This window comes from Furipterus horrens, unplaced genomic scaffold, assembly GCF_987537825.1.
Source record: "Furipterus horrens unplaced genomic scaffold, mFurHor1.1.pri manual_scaffold_5, whole genome shotgun sequence".
In the NCBI taxonomy this organism is placed as follows: domain Eukaryota; kingdom Metazoa; phylum Chordata; class Mammalia; order Chiroptera; family Furipteridae; genus Furipterus; species Furipterus horrens.
In genome coordinates, this window is record NW_028327175.1 from 164,697,962 (window position 1) to 164,712,772 (window position 14,811).

A 14,811-nucleotide genomic window follows, 5' to 3' on the forward strand; every position below is an offset into this window, starting at 1 on the left:
TATGTGCATATGTGTGCAGACATACTGTACATACAAAATAACAATATGCTGCGGCCTGTAGGTCTACTGTGCTGACCCTATTTCTACTAGCCTTTGCCATATTGTGTATGAAAGCCCAGTAGAACACTTAGCAGGAGTTACTTGGAAAGGTAGAGAAAAAATGAGAAGTGAATGCATGTACTTTTTAAAAACCTGTATAAAAATTTTTTTCTTTTAAATATATATTTTTTTATTTCTCAATTACAGTTGACCTACATTATTATATTAGATTCAGGTGTACATCCCAGTGATTAGACATTACAAATCATCCTGATAGATCTCACACCCATTTGTCACCATATATAGTTATTAATATTACTGATATATTCTCTATGCTGAACTTTACAACCCCATGACTATTCTGTAACAACCAATTTGTACTTTTTAATAAATCCTCACCCAACGATATGTTTATTTTTGGGGGAGGATGCAGGGGGAAGAGAGAGAGAGAGAGAGAGAGAGAGAGAGAAAGAAATACTGATGTGAGCGAAGCATTAATCAGTTGCCACCTGTAACTGCCCCAACCAGGGATCGAACCCACAACCTAGGTTTGTGCCCTGACTGGGGATCAAACCTGAAACCTTTTGGTGTATGGGATGACGCCCCAAACAATTGAACCACCCAGCCAGGGCCCAGTTTGTTCTTCATAATCCATTTACCTTTTTTACCCATCCCCCCAACCCCTTCCTACCCAGGGTTTTGACTATCAGCACCAAGTAAGGTGTTTAGGAATGAAATCAGTAGACTTGCATATCTGAAGCTGGTCTATCAATAAGACCATTGCCCAGCTCTTGAAAGGGTCACTGTGTTGTAAAAATGAATAGGTGCTCTACATGCACCCTGCACAAACACTGGCTAAGAGTAAGCACTTGCTTACTCTTTCTCCCCTAATTTTATCTGAAGCAATTCACTATATATAGTATGCTTTCAGAAAATAAGGTCCCTGTGCCCCTTTATCCCTCAAAGGAGGAATAGAAAATATGTGATCCTTTCTAGAGTTTTCTGTGAATCCTTATGAAAACCCTTTAAATGGTAGACATTTTTTAATTGAATTTTTGTTAATTTCTGGAGGCAAACAGGAAATGTATTTATGAATAAAATCTTTCATATTAGCATCATTTGAAGTAGAAATTATATGTTTTTGCATTTATTCTGTGTAAGCATTGTTCTTGAAATGGGACTGTATCCTCAGGGCTCAATTAAAAAAACCAAATTAGGATATAAACTTTCTAAACAACAGACACAGCTGAAAATTGCATCTGGCACCAATCCTAACTTTTTGTTTGTCCAAAATTGTCCTTTGAGCTTAGGAATTTTTAAGACAGTCTAGGGAGTTTTCCTTTGTACATGCTTTATAAGTATATTATCCTTTCTGGGCAATTGATTTCAGATACAGTCCAAATGCCACGTTGTAATGCGAAGCATTTTAGCCTGGGTGAGTTGTTTATTGGCGGCCCTCACCGTGACACTAGAGATCTTCAGCATTAGCCTGATTTGGCTGAGTAGGTGGAGTCAGGCAAAAGCTCCTGGTCGTTGAGCTGCCCCAGATAAGCCTGGTGGCTCGCCCAGTCAGTTGATCTGAACCAGCCTCCTCTTCTGCTGAAGTTGTTCATTAAATCTTTATGTACAAGATGGCTCTTCTATTTGTAATCAATTAAGATATTTTTGTAATACTATATCATATCTTTTTTGGTGTCCATTTCTTCATTATTAGCCTTCAGCTAAATTGATCATTTTTGAGGTGCATTTTTGGGCCCCAGCACAGCCATAAATCACATGCAAATGTTTCTGTTGTATAAAATTCTGCTTCAAAATGGGTAGCTTTCCATGCCCCAGACTGAGGTGAAGGCAGGCAGCTGCGTGACTATAAGCAGCTGTGTTAGTGGAGTGACCTCACAGCTATGTAGGCAGAGCCAGCATCAAATGAACTGAAATAGCAGTCAGAACCAGTGTATAAAGATTCTGACGCCAAGTGTCTGATAATGACCATGGTAAATGTGCTGCTTCTTCACCAGACTTTCCATGTCATGTCTGACCTGTAGCTTTTCTTTAATCATTTCTTCGGTTTTTTGCTATTGTTGTCCTTTTTCAGCAATATTTTATGCTGTAACTAATTGTCTTCTTTACTTAAGAGAATATTATTGGTTATCTTATCATCCTAAGCATAAACTGCTGAGAGGAAGAGGGTATCTTTTAGTGTTTTCTTAAAACAAAAAACAAAAAACAACCCTATTTTTATAGACATATCCACATTCTATTTATATAAACTTTCCAATTGAGTTAAAATTGCTTCTAACTAGAGATTCAGTAAGTTTATTCTTTCGCTTCTGGATCATATGACTTATTTTCTTTAATATTTTAAAAAAGATATCAGGAAATCATAATTACTTGAGACAACACAAGGGGTAACATTTTTCTTTAATTATAATGAAAGCATTGGGTACTCTTTCAGTTTCTTCAGAAATTTTCTTACTTGTATTGATTGCCCTTGGGTACACATGGATTCTTCCAATACCTGTTAGATGGGCCCTAAGAGAATCATGACGTGCAAATGTAGTTGCTGCTGACAGTTTGAGCAGAGAAACATCTAGGTGAAAGCACACACATAAAAACAGTTCTTAGGGTTGCAATTCGGTTTCTTAAGTTTAAGCACATTGAATGCATCTAGTTGCTATAAATTTGTTTTAGATACCTTTATAATTCTATTATTAAATGCTGATACTATTCTCTAAATTTTTGCCTAGGTCTGTAACCAGTGATGAAGGATCCATGAATGCATTCACAGGAAGGGGGTCACCTGGTAGGGGTCAAAAGACTAAAGTCTGTACCACACCTTCATCTGGTCATGCTGCATCTGGGAAGGACTCAAGCAGCAGATTGGCTGTTACAGACCCCACTCGGCCTGGTGCCACCACCAAAATCACCACCACCTCCACGTACATTTCTGCCTCTACACTTAAAGTTAACAAGAAAACCAAAGGGCTCATTGATGGCCTTACTAAGTTTTTTACACCATCACCTGATGGTCGCAGATCACGAGGTGAAATAATAGACTTTTCAAAGCACTATCGTCCAAGGAAAAAGGTCTCTCAGAAACAGTCATGCACTTCTCATGTGTTGGCTACAGGTACCACACAAAAGCTAAAACCTCCACCTTCTTCACTTCCACCCCCAACCCCCATCTCTTGTCAGAGCCCCAGTTCACAAAAGTCCAGCACTTCGACCTCTTCTACCTCCCCCCAGAGCTCTTCCAGCCAGTCCAGTGTGCCCTCCTTTAGCAGCCTTACCAGTAACAGCCAGTTGAAGGCACTCTTTGATGGACTTTCTCATATCTATACCACTCAGGGACAGTCTCGAAAAAAGGGACACCCAAGTTATGCACCGCCCAAACGTATGCGTCGTAAAACTGAATTATCATCCACAGCAAAATCTAAAGCCCATTTCTTTGCAAAAAGAGATATTAGAAGTAGGTTTATTTCCCACTCCTCCTCCTCTACCTGGGGGATGGCTAGAGGACGTATTTTTAAAGCAATTGCTCACTTCAAGCGAACAACTTTCCTTAAAAAGCACAGGATGCTAGGCAGATTAAAATATAAAGTGACCCCTCAGATGGGGACCCCCTCACCAGGGAAGGGGAGCTTGACAGACGGAAGGATTAAACCTGATCAGGATGATGGTAAGCAAAAGGTCAAAGCTCCAACCAAACCTGCGTCCCAACCCTTTCTCCCCAACCCCCCAAAAAACAAACAAATCAGTTCCTATTTGTCACATAGGTCTTAGCTATTTCTCTTGTTCTCACTTCACTTTCATACAGAAACAGTGAAACTTTGACCTTTTTCTAATGCTGACTAAACCTCCAAAATGTTGTTTTTCCAACTAATACTCTCCTACCTCTTATTTCCATTCGTAGTCACACTAGGACCCCCAGATGCCTTCATAGCATTGCTTATGGCTTTGTAGTCCCGCATGAGTAGCCACTGTCACGCTTCTGCCATGTCCTTTCCCGTGCCGTCTATTCAGCCACAGTGCTGTGTGGTTGTGCGCTGTCAGTGCCTCCAGCAGGGGGGATTTCCGCTCCTCGGTCCCCTCTGCTCCATTGCTTTCTCATGACCAAGTCATCCTGCTTCCTTCTCAGCAAAGCCTGATCTGTGATTCTGTGAGGTGTGCTTTTGGATGTGAGTGTGTCTGTGTGTGTATTCACTTTAGGGAGAAAACTGATTTCATAATTTCATTTAACAAATTGGCCCATTACATTTGATACCCTTTATAAAACAAAAAAAAAAAACCAAAAATGTGTTATTTGGACAAATGGTAGATTTTATTATCCCCAAAGTGGTAATGGGAATTCTTTAACTAGACTTCTAATCTTGCTTGGAAAATCTGATTTTGCTTTTTGTTGCTCTTACTTTCCCTCATTTATTTATTGAAGCTATAAGAAGATGACAGTGATTATTCAAATAAAAAATATGGGTACAGCAGGGAAAGGGTACTGCTGGATCTTTGAGCAGTGCTTCGCTGTAAAAGCTTATAAAGCTTTTTAAAAATTCCTATTTGCCCACTATGCTAATTTGGTGCCATTTTGATAATATACGGTGGTTATTCATGATTCAAGTCAGTGAATACACTTTCTGCTGGTTTTAAATGACAGATACCGAAATCAAAATAAGCATCAAACAAGAAAGTACAGATATAAATGTGATTGGAAACAAGGATACCGTTACTGAAGAGGATTTGGATGTTTTTAAACAGGCCCAGGAACTTTCTTGGGAGGTAAGGCCAGGGTACCACATTATCATACCAAGGATATTGTGACTTTAAGTTATGATTATTATGAAATTACTGCTTTGATTTTTATAGAGACTTCCCCTCAAAATCCTTTGTGATTCTTTAACTGTGACCATGATCATTTTTGTTGACTGCATTCAGAGTTGTGTCCACTCTTAAAAGTTGGTAGTGCTCACCTGGTCTCACAAAACAGACCAGAGTAGCCGTAGTTGAAGCAGATTTTGAAAAACGCCTTCTAGTTGTCAAGGAATAGAATTCTGAATATTTTTGCTCAAATTTAGAAAACAGCAATTTAATATCATTAACAAAAAGAAGAGCATCACTTTTAAATTTACCAGTGCTTCTGCCAACACAGATGGCCAGCCGTATGAAAAATGTCTCATAATTTTAACTCTTTGGCATTGATGAAGGCAATATTGTGTTGTATGATCAGTTATAATCACATTTATTTTTATTGTCCAGTAATTTCTTTAAATTATTCCACTTAAAATATTAACTCTACTTGGCTATTACCACAAAAACATAGAAAGATAAGGCTATTGGACTTCTCAAAGACAAATTTATTATGGATTGCGAATTTTTCATGTCTGTAGACCACATTCAGTTGGCACAGTACTCACAGATAAACTCCCTACCTCGCTTCACTTCCTTTTTTAGGGGGCAAGGTATCTATAGGCTCTAAAACTTTATTTCTAGTAGCCGCCCTTTGGGCTAAATACTTTGATGGTTTCTACTTTAGGGGCTATTGGATATTTCCATTCCTAATTCTGCCCCAGCAGTATGCTTTGTATTGGTTTTTCTTTGGCTAAGATAAATGTCAAAATTTCCCCCAATCTTTAAGATTTGAAGTCCTTAAATATAACCATTTCTTAAGCCTACTTCTGGCAGTTGTAGATAAACAGGATGAACAGCATGCCATTATCTGAAAGATACTGTTAAGTCTAAAGCCCTCTCTTTCCAACGTGCTAACACTGGCTTTTTTGTTCACAAACATTTCTTGTCTGTGTCAGGCGCTGTGCTAGACTCAGGAAATACTGCAGTGAATCAGAGAGACAAAGTTCTTAACCTCGTGTAAGGGTTAAGACACAGGAGTAAGAGGAGGAAGAGGGGACAGGTATTAAACTGCAGACTTCACGATTGATTATTTAATTACAGTTGGGATACAATATTACTTCATGGAGGAACAAGGGACTTTAAGAGTCTATATAATAGCCTCCTCATCTTTTAATTTCCTCAGTTTGAATATATTGCAACAGATCATTGAATTCAGTTCAGTAGACATTTATATTTACATCATACTCATTCTATCTTGTTGATATTCTTTTTTTAGGTATTTGTTTATATGAAAATCTTATACAAAGTTGCTTATTATTTCACAAGGCCTATAGTTTTTTTCAAAAACATGAAAATTCACAATTGAGATTAAGGTTCAGATTTTGAAAGGTTTTCATATCTGCTTGTGAAAGAACAAAAATGTAAGTGAAGAAATCTTCTAATACTTATATTTTACTTCTTCTCTTTTCTTTCTCTCTAACAGAAGATAGAGTGTGAAAGTGGAGTGGAAGACTGTGGCCGGTACCCTTCTGTAATAGAATTTGGGAAATATGAAATCCAAACCTGGTACTCCTCGCCTTACCCACAGGAATATGCAAGGTAATGGAATGAGTCTGCAGGTATATAACTTTAATGTCATATATGTGAGGAAGGAAAAGTCTCAGTTCTAAAGCAGGAATTTATTATTTTCAGGATATAAATTTTGATAGTAGATTTTAAGTGCTTCCAAACTATTACTTCTGCTAGTATCTTTTATAACATTCACTCTTCTCTGTAAGTGCCTGATACTCCTTAGTCACACAGGCATTGTGAATTTTGCCTTTTACCTTCTAGACTATGGTTTCTTGCTTTGATTAATTGGGTAAGTATTATTTGTGTTTGAAACAAAATCAGGAAATAAAATAGCCATTGTAAAATATTTGGTAGTTTCTTCTCAGTTGCCTTTTTCCTAGTAAGTTTAAAAAGTAGTTAGTCTCATCTCTGGTTTCTGACATTTTATTTTCAAGTTTTCTAATGAATTGTAGGAAAAGAAGGAAAAAAGGGAGCATGTAGGTCAGAGTGGGTAGCCTTAAGAGACTGTTCCCCAAATCTTTAAAGCCATCTATGACTAACTTGTTAACCGTGAAGAAAAAATAACGGTACTAGAGTTTTCATTTGTCTTGAACTAAGATTAATTGTTAGATTGTCTTGAACTAATATATTTAAAAATGGGTATCTTGAGAGCAGATTTCTTCTTCAGATACATCAGGGTAACTTTATTAGTATCTTCTCAAATGTTTTACCCTATTAAGTTTCTGGTAATCACACACTTTTTGTTTACAATAAAAATTGTCCTTTTCTCTACCACGTGGGCCAATCATTTAACTGGAGAGAATCAAGGAGGATATTCTAGAAGTTAAGTGGCAAACTTTTAAGAGTCTTGGTTTCTCTTTTCAGGTTATATCACTTGGCTCCGTGTTCTTAAACAATTTTTTTAAAAAACACCAATGAGCTTTAATTTGCATGGTTAATCATGTCATTGTGTTCTGTGAGCTTTGAATAAAATTTGCATATAAGTCCAAGATTTGAAATTACTATTATCTGAGTTTGTATCTAACTCTCCTCAAAAATATTTCTCTCCCTTCTTATACCCCAAATACCTTAAACAAGCTTCTAAACATCCATTTAAGTGTGATAGGGTGTAAGTAAAGTATGTTAAAATTTTTAAAGTTTTTACTTATTTTTAGAGAGGGGGAAGGGAACGAGAAAGAAAGGGAGAGAAAAATCAGTGTGAGAGAGAAACATCGATCGGTTGCCTCTTGCACGTGCCCCTACTGGGCACCCAACCCACAACCCAGGCATGTGCCCTGACTGGGAATTGAACCAACCACCCTTGTTTTGATGGTGATGCTCAACTAACTGAGCCACACAGATTAGGACAAAATATGTTACAATTTTTAAGGGGGGAGAAAGCTATTTGTCTAATGTTCCTCAAAAGAGTCAGTAGAATTGGTAGAAACAAACAAGATCTTTTGACTTCCCTACACTTACTGCTTTAGACCATATAAAACTATGATAATAACTTTAAAGTTATTTCAGCCCCTAAGTACGAATGGAAATAGCTATATTTGAGGGCTCTTCAGCCTTATAAGCATGCACATTATTTTTTTGAATAATGAATTCTCTCCTTTCTGAGTAAAAGATTATTATAGTTACACCACTGACCACATATACTATTGAAATATGACATTAAATCAGAAATTTGAAAAGTATGCATGATTACCTGACAAGGTGCTATCCTTATTGTTGACTTTTAGAGTAGTGGTTTCAGTTCTGAAAACCTTTCTTTCTTTAGGACATTTAACAAATGAGTTGTTCACAAAGTTAAGGCAACAAATATTATGTTGAAAAATAATGTAAGGTTTGCATATTCTCTCTTTTTTAAAACTGCTTCTTTCAAATGTTATTATACAGCCTTTCTATGACTTAGAGAAAATTGAATAATATTTATTGAACAGAATAATTAATCTGAGAGATTCTTTGATTTTAAAATTTTAACAGATTACCAAAGCTTTACCTGTGTGAATTCTGTCTTAAATATATGAAAAGTAAAAACATTTTGTTAAGACACTCAAAGAAATGTGGATGGTTTCATCCTCCAGCAAATGAAATTTACCGAAGGAAAGACCTTTCAGTGTTTGAGGTAAGCATGTGTAAATAAAAAACTCAGCTTTTGAAACTTAGTATTTCTAATGTTGACTATGTACTGAATTGTTTGTAGAAGGTGCAAAGTATATTCAATTTTGACATTGAAATTCAGACTTTTTAAAAATATCTATGTTTTGGAATGTTTAACCATATTAAGCAACCATTTATATTGATAATAAATTCCTACTTCATCATATTAACTTTTTTGTCTTCCCCCAAATCTTTGTCTGCACCAGATATATTCACCAGTGGATTTATGATCTCCTCAGCTCTTTGTAAATTCTCTCTTCTTTGGCAGGAGACATTAGCTATGTTCAGCAGCTCCAGCCAATGTCTGGCAGGTGCTCGCTCTTCCAGGGAATTGAGCAGCTGTACATATCTCCTCAATACACAACCACCTGTGTTTCCATCCATTTCTTGGCAAAGTTGATAATCCTTTTGGTGAGATCCCAGCAGATGTTGGACTGCCCCACCCCCAAATCTGGAAAGATGGCCACCCCTGGAGAACTCTTCTGTTCACAGGAACCCCTTGTGGCTATGTGTCTGTCATTGTGGGTTCTTGAAGATATTTTGTGTTTTCAGAATTGATTTAGTAGCAAAAGGTTTTTGCCTGTATATCATTTCATTGTTTAATCATTTTCTACTGTCAGTTTAAGGGATCCAGTTTAGCTGAGAGTTGTATCTTGAGGAGACCATGCCTTCCTTTCATGTTATTGCCTGTTCATAGGGCTTCTTTCTTTCCTTTCTTCCCTTCACTCATTGAGTACTTCCGTAGCCCTGCTTTATTTTTTTCTCTGTTACCCATCTTGGTGCATTCTTTTTCATTCCTGGGTACTGAGAACAGGCCTTCCTTGTGCAGTAAACATGATATTTCTTTCTCTGAAATACAGTTTTACTTTAGGATTCTCTTTCTGAAATGTTCAAACTGAAATTTATTATTCTGCCCCACATTTCACTTTAGTTCTGGTCTATGATGTCTTGCATTATATTTAATATAGGGGGGGTTATGCATAGGTTTCTGTCATGAGCAGGCTTCCCCTCTCAGACAAGCTTGGGCCCGCTTTTTCCCAAGAATGGTGAGAATGCAGCTAACTCCAGCCATGGCTTATGGATTTTTAAAGCCCCTCTTCCTGGCTATATCAGGCTCTTTGGGCAAGTTTAAAGAAAGAAGGGTATTGTTACTCAGAAGACTGGATGTTACTGCTTACTAAAGAGGGTAGGCACAGGATTTCTCAACCTGGGCACTATTCACATTTCAAGCTGGATATCTTTGTTGCAAGGAGCTGTCCTGTGCATTGTAGGGTGGTTAGCAGCATCCCTGGTCTCTACAACTAAATGCCAGTAATACCAGTACTTCCTGCAGGTGTAACAACCAAAAATGTCTCCAGAGATAGTCCATGTCCTTTGGGAGGGAAAATCACACCCAGTGAGGACAGCTAGGCTAGAAGGAAAGCCGAATGCAAGTTGCTTGTCTTGGGGTGCTGCTACCTAGCCAGCGCAACCAATTGAGACTGTAGAGCTATTCTCAGTTGAGGTATAATTCATGTTACAAGTTCAACTTTTCTGTTGGCTCCTTCCTTGGTTCCTTGGATCCTTTCTCTTAACCAAAGTAAAATGAAATTACTGTCTCATTGTTTCCCTGAAAGACAGAATACATTGTTGGCTTTTAAGTCATTGTTAAATAAATTATCATGAATCTGCTTGTGGGGTGAAGCTTTCATAAACCCAGGAGAGTTTTCTTAAGGGTAAGAGAATCAGTCTTGTTAGGCTGGTAAGAATGGTCTGCTGTTTCAGGGCAGGTACTTTTGGATTACACAGAGATAAGAGGGGGGAAAATCAGAAGTAGATCTGTAAAATTTATTCATAAAAATAATTGAAGAAAGACTTCTGGTCAAGATGGTGGCATAGGCGAACATGACTCGCCTCTTCACACAAACACATCAAAATTACAACTAAAATATAGAATAAACATCCCTCAGAACCATCAGAAATTGAGTTGAATGGAAATCTGACAACTACGAAATTAAAGAAACCACATCCATCCAGACTGATAAGAGGGATGCAGACACGGAACATGCTGGTCCCACACCCACATGTGGTAGGTAAAAAGTCAGGAGGGATATCTTAGGAGCAAGGAGTCCCAGCTCCATACCAGACTCCCAACCCAGAGTTTTAGTGCCAGGAAAATAAGTCCCCACAACTTCTGGCTGCAAAGATCAGCAGGCATTGAGTCCATGGAAGAGACTGCTGGAGCCCCAAGCAGTTCCTCTCAAAGAACCCATACCCAGACTTACTTACTCAGACTCACTCCCCTGAGTTCCAGTGCCAGGGTGGCAGCTTGAAGGGCATGAGTGGCATACTGGGGGAGACTGAAGTGCTTGGCATCAGGGTAAACAGAGGCCATTGCCCCTTTTCTGAGCCCTCTTGCAGAGCCATGGAGCGGGCGGACTGGTGCCATATATGAGAGTCCATCATCCCGGCTAACACTATTTGACCTGAGTTGGAGATTCCCCAGAGGCTGTCCCACCCAACTTACGGGCCCACCAAAGCTGCTTTTTCATCTGAATGGCTGGTCTTGGCTCATACTGCACAACTTTCTAAGTCCTCTCAAACAAGCAGCAGCTGGCCTCAGTGAACCCCAGGCCCAGCACTAGCAGCAGCCAGCCTAGATTCACAACTTGGTTTTGCCTGGGAATCTGCAAGCCCAGCACAAGTAGCAGCCATCTCACATTGTTTTATAACTCAGGCAGGGTGGTCCCTGGCGAAACACAGGTTGGGGCTGACCTTGGCCTGCACGACCCAGGAAACCCCAGGGCCAGCGCACCCAGCGGACAGCAACAGACCCCAATGGAGCACCATCACCCTTCCCCTGTATAGCTGATCCTCCACAGAGGGCAGTGGTTGGTGGTCAGTGATCACAGGCAGTCCCTGCAGCTGATTGGCCTGGATAAATCCCTCCCATTGATCTGCTAACAGCAACCAAGGCTCAACTACAAGAGGAGGGTGTACTTAGCCCACACAAAGGGTGCACCTTGAGTATCCAGCTTGGGTGACAGGGGAGGCTGTGCCACTGGACCCTACAGGACACCTACTATATTAGGTCATGCTACCAAGACACAGAGTCAAAGTAGCTCTACCGAATACATAGAAACAAACACAGAGAGACTGCCAAAACAAGGAGAAAAAGAAACATGGCTCAAATGAAAGAACAGATCAAAACTCCAGAAAGAAAGCTAAACGAAATGGAGATAAAGCAATCTATCAGATGCAGAGCTCAAGGAACTCAGTGAGGACCTCAATAGTATAAAAAAGATCTAGTCAGAAATGAAGGATACACTAATTCAAATAAAGAACAATTTACAGGGAAACAACAATAGCGTGGATGAAGCTAAGAATCAAATCAACGATTTGGATCATAAAGAAGAAGAAAAAAACAACTAGTCAAAAAACGAGAAGAAAAAAGAATTTTAAAAAAATGAGGATAGTATAAGCATCCTCTGGGACAACTTCAAGAGGTCCAACATTTCTCATCATAAGTGTGCCAGAAGTAGAAGAGAAAGAGCAAGAAATTGGGAATCTATTTGAAAAAATAATGAAAGAGAACTTCACTAATTTGGTGAAGGAAATAGACATGCAAGTTCAGGAAGCACAGAGAGTCCCAAACAAGATGGATGCCAAGAGGCCCACTCCAAGACACATCATAATTAAAATGTCAAAAATTAAAGATAAAGAGAGACTCTTAAAAGCAGCGAGAGAAAAGCAGTTAGTTACCTACAGGGGATTCCCATAAGACTGTCAGCTGATTTCTCAAAAGAAACTTTGCAGGCAAGAAGGGACTGGCAAGAAATATTCGAAGTCATGAAAAGCAGGAACCTACAGCCAAGATTGCTCTATCCAGCAAAGCTATCATTTAGAATCAAAGGGCAGATAAAGAGCTTCCCAGACAAGAAAAAAACTAAAGGAGTTCATCATTACCAAACCATTATTATATGAAATGTTAAAGGGACTTATTCAAGGAAAAGAAGATCAAAACTATGAACAATAAAATGGCAATAAATACATATCTATCAGTAATAGAATCTAAAAAAACAAAACTAAGCAAACAAGAAGAACAGAGACAATCATGGATACAGAGAGCATTTTAATGGTTGCCAGATGGGAAGGGGTTGAGGGAGACTGGGTGAAGAGGTAAGGGGATTAAGAAGTACAAATAGGAAGTTACAGAATAGCCACGGGGATGTAGAATACAGTGTAGGAAATGGAGAAGCCAAAGAACTTACACATATCACCCATGGACAGGAACAATAGTGGGGGCGGGGCGATGGCCTAAAGGAGTGGGGGGTGCTGGGAGGAGGGGAGCAAAGGAGGAAGAATCAGAACAACTGTAATAACATAATCAATAAAATACAATTTTTAAAAACTAACAAAAAAATTGAAGAAATTTGGTAAAGGTCAAGGTCCCCATTCTAGAATCTTAATAATACTTAGCATAAAGCATGGAAGAAATTTCTCTTAGTATTTCCCTAAGTATCTTATAAAATAAACAAAGAATAAACACAGATTACTACTTTTCTGTCTTTATCGCTTTTGAAAGCATGCCATAGACCTTGCACACTGGTGAGATTTTTTTCGGCATTGTCATTCTCTTTTTTGGTTTACAGATACATCTTTGTCCTTTTTGTAATGTACTGTCATTTCCAAAAGGACCATACTCCCAAATACATAAAACCTTTCTTTAATTAAAGAGAGAATTGTATCCTCTGTATCTATTGCCCATATTTGATTATGTTGCTATGTGTGGGACCTAGATTTTATCCAAGGGAAATAGTTATATGAAGTCTAAAAATAATTTGTGCAATATGAGAACCTTTATGGTCCACAGGAGACTAAAGAACAGTCAAGTTCATTGTTAAAGAGCTCTGGTTAGCAAAAACCCACTTCCCCTAAGAAAAGTGCTAGGGAAATTCTTCTTGAATCTGCTGTGATTTCTGTTTTCAACAAGTAACTATATTTGATCAAAGAAATTGGCATCTGTGCTTAGCCTCCTGTCTATAGCCATCAGTATCACAGCTTGATTCTTTTATTTTGAAGAGAAGTAGACTGTAATCATGGTACTTATTGTAGGTTGAAATTCATCTCACTTTCTCTGTAAGTATTCCCAACATAGAAATTTTATCTTTCCCAATTATATTTAAAATGATGCTAGTGATAAAATCAAAATGGAAGAAGGCTCTTTTGCTAATCCTCACTTGTGAAGAATCAGAGTAATAAGTTCATTTATTTTATTTTTATGTGAAGCCCTTTTGAAAACTTACTTGAACAGTACTTTGATTTATTTCCATTTCTTTAATTCAGCTTTACTTGTTTCAAGCAGAGAGGTCACACCTGATCATTTTTTACTCATAATAAATGGCAAATAAAAATTACTCCTTTGTTAGTGGGTTGGCCTTTCTTCAGGTAGCTTAAAGAGAAATTTAAGCTGTCTTAAATTTACCCTAATTTAAGAGAAAAGGTGGAATTCTGATTTGCCAAGTGACACTTATTTTCTGTTTAACTTTATACTTGTTTAATGGAGTGTTTTAATCTCTCAGTTTGGGATTTAGAAATAAAACTATATACTTTCCAAAAACCATATAAAAGAAACAGTTTTATATTGAGTGGCATTTTTATGTTAAATAATGTTGTCTGTTTCTCTTTGCTAGGTTGATGGAAATATGAGCAAAATTTATTGCCAAAACCTTTGCTTGTTAGCCAAGCTCTTCCTGGACCACAAAACGTTATATTATGATGTCGAGCCATTCCTTTTTTATGTCCTAACAAAAAATGATGAAAAGGGCTGTCATCTAGTTGGATACTTCTCTAAGGTAAAACAAGAGCCAGTATGACCTTCATTTTCTTTTTCAGAATGTTTTTGGTAGAACCCAATTCTTTGAATAGGGCAGGCTTTTGTATCACTATAATTTGAAAAAGTGACATGTTTCTGAAAAGCTCAGGTGCTTGTTTAGAGCTCATTTAAAAAAACAAACAATAAACATTGTGTCGAAGTGTGCAAAGGTCCTCAGCACTGTTTGCTCTCTTGATTGTTAGCATCCATATAACATTATAATTGCTGCCTGCAGACCATCTAGCATCTTTGATTTTCTAAATGTTAAGCTTATTTCCTTTTTCCCCCTAAGTGGTGTCAATATGAAGGTCTCAGTTAAAAGATAATTCTCATTTCTCCTTAGTGCATTCCCTCTGTGGTCA

General features: G+C 38.1%; 1 protein-coding gene across 5 annotated transcripts in view; it reads left to right on the forward strand.

Annotated features, from left to right (window-relative positions):
• The window catches only part of KAT6B (lysine acetyltransferase 6B), a 181,465-nt gene that overhangs the window by 127,186 nt on the left and 39,468 nt on the right, over positions 1–14,811 (forward strand). For 2 of the 5 annotated variants that reach the window (XM_090278247.1, XM_090278248.1), the window contains exons 7-11: positions 2,784–3,166; positions 4,688–4,809; positions 6,362–6,477; positions 8,419–8,560; positions 14,268–14,429. In XM_090278247.1, the coding sequence (XP_090134373.1) occupies positions 2,784–3,166; positions 4,688–4,809; positions 6,362–6,477; positions 8,419–8,560; positions 14,268–14,429 (925 nt within the window). Of the gene's footprint in view, positions 1–2,783; positions 3,716–4,687; positions 4,810–6,361; positions 6,478–8,418; positions 8,561–14,267; positions 14,430–14,811 lie in introns of all 5 variants that reach the window. The other 3 variants (XM_090278249.1, XM_090278250.1, XM_090278246.1) reach the window with 2 other exon arrangements.